The following is a 16,061-nucleotide window of genomic DNA, read 5'->3' on the forward strand; positions in this document are numbered from 1 at the left end:
AAGTAGCAGTCACTAGTTGTGGATTCACTGTGGCCTTGAAGTCCACGCAAAGTCTCAATTTTCCGGAAGGTTTTGGCAAAATTACTAAGGGTGAGGCCCAGAGAGAAGCTTGCACACGTTCAATTACACCTTGTGATTCGAGATCGTGTAACGTTCTTGCGGCCTCATCACGCAATGCGTGGGGAACATTCCGCGCTCTGAAAAATTTCGGTTGCGCGTTTACTTTCAGTTCCAAATGTGCTTCATAGTTTTTAGCGCAACCTAAGCCCGGTGCAAAAATGTCTGCAAATTCGTCACATAGACGAGAAACACTGTCTGAAGGCACAGTTTGATTCACTGACAGGACCTGATTTACAATAGACATGTTAAACAACTTAAATAAATCTAAACCAAACAAGTGCACTGCAGTAGAAGAACGAAGAACGTAAAATGACGCAAGTTTCGTTTGGCCCTTGTATGTGGCAAGAAGGCTGCACTGTCCTAACACAGGAATTTTCTGTCCTGAATATGTGGTTAGCTTAACATTTGCGGAACGCAACGGAGGTTTGCCCAGTTGTTTGTACGTGCCGTGATTGAGCAATGAAACTGCAGCTCCGGTATCGAGCTGGAATGGTATGACCTTGCCATTAAAGTCCAAATCTACAAAAAGTTTATTGTCCTGCTGACGAAAAGAGCGACTGTTTTGTGCAATTTGAACAGACACTTGTACAGAATCACTTGCTAATTGATGTGATTTCCGGCGACGTCGACGCACAGTTTTTGTGGGACGAACACAGTCACTGTTAGAGAAAGTGGCACTGGACGAAGCGGAATTAACTACATGAATGTCCATGGGCGAAGGTCCACGAGCCTGAGTTCCTTGGTTCGATTCCGGCGCGAAGCAAAGGTCCTGGAATGATTGTGATTGTCTGATCTGAGCTTTTTCTGGCAAACACTTTGAACATGTCCTTTCCTATTGCAGAAAAAGCAAATAGCTTGGTGTGAGGGGCAATGTTCACGCGAATGTCTAGTAGCACACCGCGGGCATGATTTCACTGCATTTGTGTGCTGGCGCGGCACACCTGGTTTAGCGCGCGGCGGCAGCTGCGTCGAAGTACGTGAGGGCCGGTTACCGGGCCGCGCAGCGCGTCCAGCGGGCCGGTTAATGTTACACACGGCTGGCGAAGTTTCAAAAGATTCCTGAGCACAGTCAAGTGTGTCTTGTCTATCCAATATGTCTATCACGTGTTGCAGGGAGGGATTAACTAGTTTCAAAATTTGCTCCCGTATACGAACATCAGAAACGTTCTGTGCAATTGCATCACGCACCATTGTATCTGAATAAGAAAGGCCACAGACACAGTCAAAGGCACAGTCCCTAGTAAGTCCTTGCAATGTTGCTACCCACTCCCTATTAGTTTGACCGGCCGTACGTTTTGTACGAAAAAACGTATACCGTTTTGCAACTACATTAACTGTTTCTTTGAAATAGGCATCTAAAGCAGACAAAATTTCTTCGTAGGACAGAGTTGCTACGTCGCGTCGGGGAAACAATTTCACTATCACACGGTAGGTGGACACACCGACACAAAAAAGCAAAAACGGCTGCCGCTCATTACCTTGAATTCTGTAGGCGGCTAGGTGAAAGCCGAACTGTCGGGACCATTCCGTCCAGGACTCGTGGTTTTGATTAAACTGGCGAAACTGCGGTGCAACTGCATGTTGTGGCTGCGGTAGCGGTGAAACGGTGGCTGCCGCATCGTGTTGCAGTGTACGTTGACCCTGGACGAGCTGTACAAGGGCATCCAACAACGCCTGCATCTGCTGATTCTGCAAGCGATAAAATTCGGACAGTACATCTGGAGATTGTGGCGAAGCCATGACACAAATAAATGTAAGCAATCAGAAAGAACTCTTTACTCGTCGCCAAATGATGTGTCGACAGAAGTGCCGACACAGTGTTATTTTGAGGGGGCCGATAGGCACGCTATCTAACGCAGACGGGCGTGAATTCTGGAACAAGATACGTTATGACTGCTATCAAGAAAAAACGTAGCTTTGGAATATACTTAACTTTATTTATTCCTTGTGATACATCTCTCTTGGCTATACAAATGAGACTCGTAAGATCCATGCACTGTTACAATTGACGCCTTGCTAGGTCGTAGCCATGGACTTAGCAGAAGGCTATTCTAACTGACTCTCGGCAAATGAGAGGAAGGCTTTGTCCTTATTGTCGCTAGCAATGTCGTCGTACTACTGGGGCGAGTGCTCTATCGTATCGCGAGACCTGCCTTGTGGTGGCGCTAGGTCTGCGATCACACAGTGGCGACACGCGGGTCCGACATGTACTAAATGGACCGCGGCCGATTTAAGCTACCACCTAGCAAGTGTGGTGCCTGGCGGTGACACCACATATAGTCGCTCTATATACTCCCTCCACCTTTCTGCTTTCCCTTCTTTGCTTAGAACTGGGTTTCCATATGAGCTCTTACCATTCATAAAAGTGGTTCTCTTTTCTCCAAAGGTCTCTTTAATTTTCCTGTAGGCAGTATCTATCTTACCCCTAGTGAGATAAGCCTCTACATCCTTACATTTGTCCTCTAGCAATCCCTGCTTAGCCATTTTGCACTTTCTGTCGATCTCATTTTTGAGACGTCTGTATTCCTTTTTGCTTGCTTTATTTACTGCATTTTTATATTTTCCCCTTTCGTCAATTAAGTTCAATATTCCTTCTGTTACCCAAGGAGTTCTACTAGCCCTCGTCTTTTTACCTACTTGATCCTCTGCTGCCTTCACTACTTCATCCCTCAGAGCTACCCATTCTTCTTCTACTGTACTTCTTTACCCGATTCCTGTCAATTGTTCCCTTATGCTCTTCCTGAAACTCTGTGCAACCTCTGGTTCTTTCAGTTTATCCAGGTCCCATCTCCTTAAATTCCCACCTTTTTGCAGTTTCTTCAGTTATAATCTACAGTTCTTAACCAATAGATAGTGGTCAGAGTCCACATCTGCCCATGGAAATGTCTTACAATTTAAAACCTGGTTCCTAAATCTCTGTCTTACCATTATATAATCTATCTGATACCTTCTAGTATCTCCAGGATTCTTCTATGTATATGCTGGTACAAGGTGCTAATTACTGAACGATACGAAAAAAACTACGGCGTGCACACACTTTATTCATTATCTAAACGTCACTACACATTATAGGATTTAGGTTATGACATGTTCGGTGTGCCTACCATCATTGGCGATGATGTGGCGCAGCTGAACAGGGAAGATCTGCATGACCCTCTCAAGTGTCGGAACATAAATACTGCCGATGACCTTCTGATTGCTCCTGGTGCTTTCAGCTAGGGAATTTTTTTGGGGTTATTGCTGTAAACCTTTTATTGAATATAGTCCCTTAAAAAGGAGTCGCACGTGATCAGGTCCGGAAAATATGAAGGCCAATCGAGACCCATGCCAGTATCGCAGATCTGGGAATCCCAGAGTCACAATGCAGTCCCCAAACTGCTCCTTCAGGACATCAAACACTCTCTTGCTTCGATGGGGTCGAACTCCGTCTTGCACTAACCTCATCTCGTCGAAATCAGGGTATGTTTGGAAAATGGGGATGAAATCATATTCCAAAACCTTCATGTACCGTTCGGTAGTCACCGTGCCATCTACATCTGTATATACATGATTACTGTGCAATTCACATTTTAGTGCTTGGCAGAGGATTCATCGAACCACAATCATAGCATCTCTCTACCATTCCACACCCGAACATCACGCGGGAGAAACGAACACCTAAACCTTTCTGTTCGAACTCTGATTTCTCTTATTTTATTATGATGATCATTCCTACCTATGTAGGTTGGGCTCAACCAAATAATTTCGCATTCGGAAGAGAAAGTAGGTGACTGCAATTTTGTAAATAGATCTCGGCGCGACGAAAAACGTCTTTGCTTTAATGACTTCCATCCCAACTCGCGTATCATATCTGCCACACTCTCTCCCCTATTACGTGATAACACAAAACGAGCTGCCCTTTTTTGCACCCTTTCGATGTCCTCCGTCAATCCCACCTGGTAAGGATCCCACACCGCGCAGCAATATTCTAACAGAGGACGAACGAGTGTAGTGTAAGCTGTCTCTTTAGTGGACTTGTTGCATCTTCTAGGTGTCCTGCCAATGAAACGCAACCTTTGGCTCGCCTTCCCCACAATATTATCTGTGTGGTCTTTCCAACTGAAGTTGTTCGTAATTTTAACAAAAAAATGGTTCAAATGGCTCTGAGCACTATGGGACTTAATATCTGTGGTCATCAGACCCCTGGAACTTAGAACTACTTAAACCTAGCTAACCTAAGGACATCACACACATCTATGCCCGAGGCAGGATTCGAACCTGCGACCGTAGCGGTCATAATTTTAACACCCAGGTACTTAGTTGAATTGACAGCCTTGAGAATTGTACTATTTATCGAGTAATTGGATTTCAGCGGATTTCCTTTGGAACTCATGGGGTTCACCTCACACTTTTCGTTATTTAGCGTCAACTGCCACCTGCCACACCATACAGCAATCTTTTCTAAATCGCTTTGCAACTGATACTGGTCTTCGGATGACCTTACTAGACGGTAAATTACAGCATCATCTGCGAACAACCTAAGAGAACTGCTCAGATTGTCACCCAGGTCATTTATATAGATCAGGAACTGCAGAGGTCCCAGGACGCTTCCCTGGGGAACACCTGATATCACTTCAGTTTTACTCGATGATTTGCCGTCTATTACTACGAAGGAATATCGCACTGATTATTCTGTGCCTGGACATTGCACGCCACAGAGTCGCCCGTTGGGGATGAAGAGGCTTCTCGATCGCGAAATACGGATTCTCGGTCCCCGAAATGCGCCAATTTTGCTTAGTGACGAACCCATCCAAGTGGAAGTGGGATTCGTCGCCAAACCAAGTCATACTGATCATTCTAGTTCCCATTATGCCTTGCGGCCAACCGTGCAGTTTGAATGCCCCATCACAAACCGTTCCAGAAGGTATGACGAATTTGTTTTATATAGTTCAGTAATTGTCATCCTGTATCACAAACGGTTCGGACAACGAGCAGCCAAGAGTGTTCTACCATGCAGTTAGGCACGTTTCGTCAATAACGTGGAGACTGTAAGTACAGACACTTCCTGTCTGCCCTTGTAACGACGACTGTGTGTACGAGATATGAAAACCTCATGTTATTATCTGGTAGACACCAAGTGTGACGTAAGCACGCTGCTAGTAGATAGAGATATGTCAGTCAAGGACAGTTCATTAGTTTGCTACACGGCACAAAATAAACGGCCGATAACAGCGTACGGCAGCTGCAGCAAGGATGTGAATTTAGGTTTTCGTAATACTTGGCACTGGACGTTTGTAACAGTCGACGTGCCGGAACCGATCTTAGGGGCGAATTTTCTGTACGCACCTAGTTATCCTCACTGAAATTCTGTTGTCTCGAGAAGGAATGGGAATTGATCTTCTAGGAAAATTGAGAGAGAGAGGTGGCGGTTCGGTACAAGCGACGGAGGTAGAGCAGCTTATGGACCTGACAGCACAATCGCCGACTGCAGTGGCACACAGTACGGTTCACCCCATGAAGACAGACTCTTTTGGACCGAGGGGACTGTCACCAGACGGGTTCGCGGACGGGAAGACCGAGTTCGAACGTATGTCAGAAAAAGGAATGTCACGGAGATGATAGCGAATGCTCGTCACTTTTATATCTACTAAAGAAAAAAAAAGAAGGAAGTTGGAGGCCTTGCGGTGATACAGGGAATTGAATGTTCACACGATACGCGGTCAATAACCAGTGTCCAATATTCGTGGGAGCAAAATACATCAGCTTCCTAGATTGTCAAAAGGCATACCTTCATATACAGGTTGCAAACGCTGACATACTGAAGACAACTGTTACTATATCTTTTGGACCCTTCGAACTTTTGCGTATGTCATTTGCTCTTAAAAACACAGCTCAAACGCGGCGGCGTTTCATTGATAAGGTGTTACGGGGATGAGACTTCACCTTCGCCTGTCTCGACGATATACTGATGTTTTCAGCTACACAAAACCTCCATGAGGCTCACCTTAAGGCTGTTTTTGGTAGACTACGTAGGTATGGGATAATAATTAATGAAAATTAGTGTAACTTGCGAAAAAAAACACGTGACGTACCTAGGGCACACAATTTCAGCAGTCGGCACCCGCCCGTTGGAAGAGAAAATAGAATTTATAGAATACGTACCAAAGAAATTGGATTCGCAACAATTATGTAAGTTTTGAGGTGTTGTAAATCGTTGAATGTGGATGAACCCCGACCAACAGGCATTACATGTATTGAACAAAAATGATAATGCATTGAGAATGGCTAGTTTCTAACTGAAATCTAGATCTGCCAATAAAATTTCAAAAGGACGACTGATAGCTGAAATCTATTATTTGCAAGAAAATATGTCTTCCAAAACATGAGGGAAGAGAGTAGTGTACGTAAAATCTTTTTCCTACTGTAACGTCATGAGAAATCTGTTGGCTTCAAAAGATGTGAAAGGTGACAATAAACGCCACACATTACGTTTCTGTAAAACGGTTATTAAGGTCATATGAATCAAAATCTGAAAACGTATTACATGTGAAAAAACGTTTACTCAGTCACCAATAATGATGCTTTACAAATAAAGTTAATCGCTTCCGCTAAGAAAGTTTCTTAAAATGCAATACGTTTAAGACAAACAATAATCATATCAGCTAAATCGAAAGATAGCCACCCAGATAAAACTTGCTAAACCATTATGTGGGATAAGTGAAGAGAAACAGTGGCACGTCCGAAGCACTGCAGTGTTCATACATCAAGTTGAACGCACTGTGAGTCTGGTGCAAGTTGTTGGGATTTGCGAGTTCTGACCAGGGATACAAATTTTTTATTAGTAATCAGCAGGTGCAAGGCACTAAAAGTTTGCATCTGTCAGCGAGGGGAAGTAAAAGGATCTGTAAACTTTCTCTTATAATTCCACACCAATCACATGACATTCAAAAAAAAAAAATTGGTTCAAATGGCTCTGAGCACTATGGGACTCAACTGCTGAGGTCATTAGTCCCCTAGAACTTAGAACTAGTTAAACCTAACTAACCTAAGGACATCACAAACATCCATGCCCGAGGCAGGATCCGAACCTGCGACCGTAGCGGTCTTGCTGTTCCAGACTGCAGCGTCTTTAACCGCACGGCCACTTCGGCCGGCCATGAAATTCAAATAAGGACTAATAACCTTACATGTTCTTGAATACGTATAATTTATTTCAATCTGCTATCTGTTATTTCGGTTGCACCCATAAAGCAAAATCAACAATTCTTATCATAACAGACTTCCGGAATCCTCCAGATTGTCAAAACGTCATTTACAGGGTGGAGGGCAGTTTTCTCTAGCCCTGTGGAAGAGTTGTCCTAGAAACTAAATTTGGCAGTCCCTCTCTCTCTCTCTCTCTCTCTCTCGCTCTCTCTCTCTCTCCTCAACCTCAAGACAGCATTGCGAAGCGTTTCTTAAACAGGTATTAGCAGTAAAACCTCTGGCATAAAATCTAAAAATACATAGAATCATTTCACAGAGTAACAGGAAGTTAGGTAAATATTTTGTACTACAAAGTTGCGAACATGTTAACTAAAGCCTGCAGAAATCTTTCAATTATCCAGTTTTCTGTTGAATGTATTCTTATTGTTATGATATAAATTGTATAATGTAATCTTTCTGTTTCATTATTATCGCAGGCAGATTTTCGAAGAAGTTTTCTATTATCTGCTATGACTATATTTAAGTTAATACAGATAAAATTTTGATGGGCTTCCGTCTCCTCGAAGTGGACAGCAGGTCCAAAATATGTTCTAGGATGTCTGTTTTAAGTTTCTGTTACTTTTGAATTAGATGGACAGCTTGTGATGAAGTGCGACTTAACTAAGATTGTCTGTTGTTTTCTCTGTTCCAGCTACAGCCAGGAAATACGCCCCAAGACTGAAGGCTACCTTCCCCAGCGAGGCAGAAAACTCGTTACGGCAACAAAGCAGGAATACTCTCCACAACTATCTGAAAAAAATCTTGTAATAATGCAATAAATATGGGTACACGACTTTCAACATTTCTGCTACATTACTTTATTCCACATTTTAACGATGCTTCTTTAAAGATCCTTCTGCAGAGTACATTAATTGGGTATGGCTGCACTTCCCTAATACATGTGGATTAGTCTGTTGTATGATTTAAATAACAGGAGTTCATAGTAATTGTAAACTAAAGTGAGTCAAATATGAAGCATGCAGCACCGCTGGTCAGCATCCACCGGAGGAAAAATGTTTATTATAGCTGTCGATTGTCTTTAGTGTTCCACTGCTGAGACAAGGAAAAGAATGGCTCAATGTCAACAGCGAATTCAAAGTGTATGATGCGGTATTCTGGTTGATGTTAATGAATTCTGGGCACAGAAAATTATTATTTATGATAATCTAACTACAAATACACTTTATGGATTCTACTATTGTACCAACCACGATTACATTTCTGAAGGAACAGTCTACATTATTAGATACTTTTCAAGAAAGCTTCGAGGTATTGTTATCCCCGTCAGTGATTACCTATTGAATACGTTTCAAGAAAGGAATGTTGGTGATTTTTAATTTTTTTGACGCTGAGTTATTAGCAAGGCATCGTAATTATTACACAACAAAACACAAATTGTAACCTGTGAACTAGCTAGGGGTTACCAACATACTACCACCACTATTGTCAGCAATCTATACGGACGGATTTGAGAACTAATTCCTTTAATCAGGACTTTTGGCGTAGTATGCAAAGTACTGCTATTGGTATGAATAAATTACTAGGCATGTCCATGCTTTTCTCGATGTATTAAAGGAGCGCTAGAATACGCTGACAACAAACACCGCGGTGCCACTGATTTCAGTGTAAACAACGGCGCTACTCCCAACCAAACATCAGGCACTCGTGTCGATAAGGACGACTGCTGTTCTGGCTACAATCCTGTTTCCAAAACACACATATCTTCAATGACACGCTTAACACTACACCTGGAGAGAACATTGTACAACATTCCCAGGCTGCGACAGTCCTACTCTGAAGGTAAGTCCAGCTGGCGCACGTGGCGGTGTCGTACTTATAAATCCTCGGAAAAATGAACTGTGACAAACTGGAAAGGTACTGGTGACAGCTGCTGGATTTCGTTCGAACCCTATCAGGAATACCCGCTTGTGTGCGTGTGTGTGTGCTTTTTCTTTTCTTTTTTCTTCTTTTTTCCCCTGTATACCTTTAACCATCTCTGCTTCTAGGGTGTGGGGGTTGAGAAAAGTTTTGTGGCAGCGTTCGTAGCGACAAGCAATTCGCTGTAGAAACGGCTTACGAAGTCACCGCCACACTTTTAATAGCGGGCCTACCGGTCCGCTGGAACAGTGAACAGAAAGATGGAAACCCAAACACTCTGATTAAATAAAAGTCGGTACTTATCTTTATTAACGAAGATACAGAAACAGTAGTGAACTCTGTGTCTACAGAGATCTGTCTAGTTCGAGTCGGAGCGGCTAGGTCAGCGTCGGCTGACGACAAACAACAACTCTGCTGCGATGAACACACAACTGACTAGCAAGTACACAATTCGGTGGCGAGTATACGACTGAGCGGCGAATACAGAACTGTCCTAGCCCTCGCGACTCCAGCGCTTAAGAAACCAGAAGCCAGCGGTGGCGCGCGCAGCCTTGCGGCGATTTCCTGTCTCGCTGGCGCTGCTTATGCGGACGGCGTCCGGACTTTGATGCTGCCAACCTTTTGGCAGCGGGCTCGGGTGGCATTACTGGCTAGGATATAACAAAAAGCTTTCTCTTTATTTGGCAGTGTCACAGGATTGGTACACAGATCGGTCCCTATCACCTCCGGTATCATGTTCAAATCAAATGTTCAAATGCGTGTGAAATCTTATGGGACTCGACTGCTAAGGTCATTAGTCACTAAGCTTACACACTACTTAACCTAAATTAAGGACAAACACACACACCCATGCCCGACGGAGGACTCTAACCTCCGCCGGGACCAGCCGCACAGTCCATGACTGCAGCGCCTGAGACCGCTCGGCTAACCCCGCGCGGCCCGGTATCATGACGACGTGTGGGAGGGCTATGCTGTTAACCTGCCTAGGTGGAATGTATCAGCAAATGCGGTGTCCACCGGGCAACCAGATGTCGTGGGACTGATGTCCTGGTCTGGGACGTTGTTCCGACAGCTGGGACGTCTGATGACGCGGCATGGGTCGTCTGTCCCGATAAAAATTACAGCGCCGTGGTGATGTATTTTCTCGATGAGATATTTCTCATGGACATCTCTCGTACTCGTCCACGATGCATGTTCTAAACTTCATTTGATGCGTTTACTTTGAAGGGTACTGAGTTATCGGATATTGATACTGCAGGTGTGGCCGTGCTACACTATGGCACATTATGCTGTGTTGAATGGTCGCTTTGTAAAGACTAAAGTCTGTTGCCAGCTGGAGGTCTCTGAGAGCAACATTGTCATCAACGCCCGACTCATCTTAAATACCGTCGTCTTGCTATGGGTTGTAATAGTAAGTCCTTTTTATAACCATGTTGTAAGGTTACTTTCTTTGCACCGTCCAAGGTATCAGCTCATTGGATATTGTTTCTTTGCAGAGAGAAATGCTTCTACTGTCGTAGGGATAATGATAAATTTGTTCTGTAGTCCCTGTCTAGTTGGCACAGTATGCAATTTATTAACTGAGGTTTGTTGCATCCATTATCATCGGTATCATTTTTGCAGAGTCATTTGGATCACAATGTTTAATTGTAATCAGGTAATTTATTTATGTCGGCAATAACCGTAATTACATGTGATAATGCATTCAAGGTCTGAAAATGGCCATCAGCGACTGTGGTTAACTACCTGATTACAAATAAGCTTTGTGAGCCAAGGCCGGAAGACTGGAAGACTGGAAATATAGCCAAGCAAACAATGAGAATTATTTTGCCGACTGCTGTTAGCGATGTGACAGCCTTCGCTTCGAAGAATGGCAAGGGTGGTAGTTCTTCAACAGAGTGGATGAACGTTTGCTTAATGAAGATTGTAGTGAATTCACCTTTGTGTCCAATTCTGGCCAATAGCCTTGTACATTTCGGAGTTTAAACAGCGTGTTTTCCGTCAGATGTGTCTCAGAAAGAAGATCGAAGCCTAGTCTGTAGGAGGAAACAAACTCTTAAAGTTCCGTGGCTCTACTCTTTAGTCCACTGGCGCTTCATATACAGAACCGGAGGAGAGAAACTCCTCTGAGTGCGCTGGTAATTTTTTGCGGAAGCACTGTCAGCAATTGCTGGATGTCCGAAAGAGCTGGAGTAATGGTGTCCATGACGTTCGTGGAACCGTTTCCTGCTTGTCGTTTTCGTGGTACAAGTCGGTCGCTAGCTCTTGCAGGCGGGTCGTCGCTGTTCCCGGCTCTGTTGTTGTCGAGGTCCCGGCGTTGCTCTGGTTGCTGAGGCTCGTCCTGGGTCGCCGGTCTAATGCTCGTCGTTCGTCTGGGTGTTTGTGGTCGGCAAGTTGTCCGTCGTTGGTAAATGGGGAACAGTCATTGCTACTTTTTGATTATAGTTTTGGGGCGCAAAACTGCTACGATTATAAGCGCCCATTCTGGGGCTTAGTGAAGGGTAAAAAACCGAAACTGAAATCAGCAGCAATGGGAGCGAAACTGAAGAAGGAGGGAAACTAAAAACGGAAGGAAATCTTAAAAATTACTGTTCAGGGGGAGAGTTGTTTTCTCCGAAAATAGCTTCAAATAACAGATGTCGTCACACTAGCACTTATAAACTCAAGGACGCTATCGGTTGAGCCAGCGTTATCTGGTAAAAGGGAAGATAGATCAGGCGACAGTTGTAAACGGGCGCGCAGCGGATTAAAATGGAGGCACTGAAGTAAAAGGTGTCTCACGGTCCACGGTTGAGAGCAGTGAGGACAAAGAGGGGCAGGATCGCCACTTAAAAGATGTCGATGGCTAAAAAGACAGTGCCCAATACGTAGTCCAGTTAAAACTATCTCCTCCCGACGACGAGGCCGGGAGGAAGAGGTCCATCCACAGGGAAGAGGTCTTATGTTCCGTAATTTATTATCGGGAAGTGCACACCATTGTGTGTGCCATAAAAGAGCAACAGGAATTCTTGCTACGTCTGACAGCCTCTCCATGAGCCTGGGTGATCCTTTTCACAATTGGGGCATTTGGGTGGGTCTGTCTTCGGCATTATACGTAAGTTGGAACTTAAATAGTGGCAACACTGCTGTGGAGACACTATGCAAATGAATCTACTATTATCGCTGATAGCACACGTTGTTGACATACCTAACTTACCTCCGAGCAAATGGACTCGCCCGTCCCACGTCAACGGCGTGCGCACAATCGAGGGAAACATAGTCGCTTGTGAGCGAGCGGTCTATAGTAACGGTGTCACTATGTTTTCGAAACAGGAGCAACGGAGTTGGATCAAGATTGGATGTGCCAGAGATCTTACAGCACGACAGTGTCATCATGGTCTTCAAGAGGCGTGCGGGGAATCGGCATTGCTTACAGAACAGTGGCACGTTGGGTAAACGCCTTCAACGGAGGTCGGCAAACTGTGGCAGACATGCATCGGGCAGGTCGTCCTAGCGTCTCTGAAGAAGAAGTGCATGCTGCTGCCACGTTAGTGGACTGTGATCGACGCCATACGATTCGTGAGCTCGCCCACTAAACCGGATTAACGCATACGACTGTGCTTCGCATACTAAAGGAACGCCTGGACATGCGAAAAATTGCATCACGATGGGTTCCTCATGACTTGACGGAAATGCAGAAATGGATGCGTTACGACGCTGCTCAGACGCTCTTGGAGGGCTATGAGCGCGAAGGAGAGGCTTTTTTACGCCGTGTCGTGACACTGGATAAGACATGGGCCACACCGTACGAGCCACAACTGAAACGCCAATCCAACGAATGGCGTCATTATGGGTCGCCGCGAAAGTCGAACGTGCGTCAGAGCCCCATTATGTTGAAAGTTATAGTGACTCTCGTGTACGACTGTGATTGTGTTATCCTAACGCATTACGTTCCTCCACGGCAGACCGTCAAAGCACAGTATTACTGTTCGTTTTTGGAGCATCACCTGCGACCATCTTTGTGAAAGAAGTGGCGACACTTTATGCGTAACCCATCCATCATTTTGTACGACAATGCGCAGGCGCATACAGCGCAAGCTGTGGCTGGTCTGTTCGGTCTATGGGACTGAGAAGAACTGTACCATCCACCATACACCCCGAACTTAAGTCCTTGTGACTTTGATTTGATTCCGAAGACGAAGGAGCCACTTCGTGGCATTCGCTTCAGAACTGTTCCAGAGATTCGACTGGCAGTAGATCACTCCATTCACACCATCAACATAATAGGTTCTGCTAACGGTATACTACGCCTTCCACATCGCTGGCAACGAGTTCTACATAACGCTGGTGACTACTTTGAAGGACAGTAAGAGTTGCAAACATGTAACTCTTTTGTGAATAAATAGTTGTCACTATTTAAGTTCCAACCCTCCAACATCCCAGCAGTGTTGACAACCAGCACAACGGGTATGGCTGGGAGGTCGCAGTAATTGGCCATATTCTGTAACTGCTGGCATTAATTGAATTGCGGAGGCCCTTCCCTTCGGATGTAATTTTCGAATCACACTGTTGTGTAAAGTGCATACTTTCCTTCGTTGTTCTGGTCCTCAGGTAAAGCGACGAAATAATAGGTCGAGACCGAATATCTACCGTTGTTTCATCACGTTGTTTATATTGATAAACTGTGGCTGCAAGGAATCCCTTCGCGCTTATCGCCTTCGTTAGTTCGTGCCTTGGGGCATAGGCAGAAAGTTCCCTCACTACGACCAGTTGCTTCTTCTACGGGCGTTGACGACAAGAAATCCAATTTGTTGTGATGGAAAACGACTATTGCTTTTCTGTATTGATGTAACAATAAAAATGGTATTTTGTGTTGTTGCCTTGTAGGCAGCCTTAACTTCTGCTTCGATGTGCTTTTCTAATGTGAAATTGAACTGAGGGCATTTTCCTGTGTGGTAAATGGTGACTGGTGGTACTTCCTTCATTGGTCTCGGAGCGTCACTGTTTTCGCAACCTGAGTCTTTGGTTGGGACTGCTGTTGTTCCAATTTTGGGTCATCTACTTGAGTCCTCGGTGACATGAGTATTGGGAATCTGTTGGAAACTTCTAGTCGTTATTTTTGTGCTAGTATCCACTGCTGACGTATCATGTTTCTGTCGTACTTGGTAAAATCTTCATCGTCGACATTTTTGTGTCACTCCGTACCACTTCGCCACGCAGCTCAGACCCATTTCACTACAGACTACTTGTGTTGCTCGTCCTTTGTAGTGAAATGGTTGTGAGCTGGGTCGCGGAGTGGTAAAGTGCTGGACTTGTATAAATCTCATAATACTTTAAACCAACTTATTTAAAATATTTAAAATCCCAGAGTGTGGAAACAGGTTTGACTTCTCCTTTTCCAATAAAAATAGTGTATCACGGACAACAGGAAACAAGAATCTATATTAAAATGAGTTTATTGAAACGACTCCGACCAACAGCAATTATTAAACTCAGTTCAAACCTTAACATGTATAAATAATTTCTACAGCAGGTTAGTGTATGATCTTTAAAAGAATAAACCTTCAATGTTTTAAAAAAACGTTAAAAGAACAATAGTAACTTCCGGAACCCGTCCCCCTGCAAGATCTTATGTACAAACTGAAGACCCAATGGTAATGTGGTCACATCAAATTACCTTTACTTGCTACAAAGTACGCCACAGGCTCCACATAAGCGCTTATAGTTTCATTGCGTTTACAATACAATAAATAAGGAACGTGTACCACGTCAAAAATAAATATGCAAAAATACGGTTAAAAATACATACAATAATTTAACCCATCCTAACTTCAACAGCCGAAAGTACTTAAAATTTGGAAACCAACTTAAAATTATTACATAACGGCCACAAGTGAATAAGCCACCAAAGACAAGGTACTTTGGTTCAAATAGTATATTAAAGGCTCAGGAAATTTACCGACCAAAACAAGAAAATGCTGATTAGTTGTTCTATAAATTAACGACAACAGTACTCGCACGCCACTCGGGTCAGAATTACACAGTAATTTTTAATAAATGACAACGCTTTCGCAAGTGAATGGCCACGGAACACATTTTACTTGACATCACACTTTAAATACGGCTTTTTTGCACTGCTCTTACTCACGGTTCAACAGATTGGAAACCAGGATAGAACGTAGTAAAGCAGACGCTCGCCATTCTGAACTGACGCAATCCGGCCGAAGTAAGGAGGTCACATGCCACGGTAGGAACCACGATGAGACAAGAGTGCAACTTGGAATATACGGCCTGGCTGCAGTGTTGTCCTCGTAACGGCCTAACGCACCGCAATAGAAGCAAATTGCCAGCCCTGTCGAAAACCTCGTGAGACCCACCACCACTGCTGCCTGCTGCCTCTCAGCTACACCCCACGCTGCACTGGCCTCTCCTGCACTATGTCAAACTCGTAAAAACAGCTGAGCGTTCTTGTCGAGAGCCGCGCTCACACTGCTTCGAGACCGGAGCGCTACTGACTGTTGCTGCCTTAAGAGCACTGTCACCAGCGAGCACTTCGAGTACTACCCGCGCAAGCAAGCCTCTATTTTTCCCATCTTCTGCCTGCCGTCTGGTGACAACCACCGAACATTCACCTGTCGAACAAAAGAAAATACACTCCTGGATATTGAAATAAGAACACCGTGAATTCATTGTCCCAGGAAGGGGAAACTTTATTGACACATTCCTGGGGTCAGATACATCACATGATCACACTGACAGAACCACAGTCACATAGACACAGGCAACAGAGCATGCACAATGTCGGCACTAGTACAGTGTATATCCACCTTTCGCAGCAATGCAGGCTGCTATTCTCCCATGGA

At 44.4% G+C, this 16,061-nt stretch overlaps 1 protein-coding gene across 2 annotated transcripts in view; it reads left to right on the plus strand.

The window, feature by feature from the left end:
• Positions 1-16,061, plus strand: part of LOC124711799 — a 94,326-nt gene that overhangs the window by 16,031 nt on the left and 62,234 nt on the right. The window contains exon 2 of one of the 2 annotated variants that reach the window (XM_047242021.1): positions 7,994-8,141. The exons of the other annotated variant lie outside the window; for it this stretch is intronic. Within the exon in view, the coding sequence (XP_047097977.1) occupies positions 7,994-8,023 (30 nt within the window). The 3' untranslated portion in view covers positions 8,024-8,141. Of the gene's footprint in view, positions 1-7,993; positions 8,142-16,061 lie in introns of those variants that run through there. 2 annotated transcript variants of the gene reach the window in all.

This window comes from Schistocerca piceifrons, chromosome 8 (genome assembly GCF_021461385.2).
Source record: "Schistocerca piceifrons isolate TAMUIC-IGC-003096 chromosome 8, iqSchPice1.1, whole genome shotgun sequence".
NCBI classification, from domain to species: Eukaryota; Metazoa; Arthropoda; class Insecta; order Orthoptera; family Acrididae; genus Schistocerca; species Schistocerca piceifrons.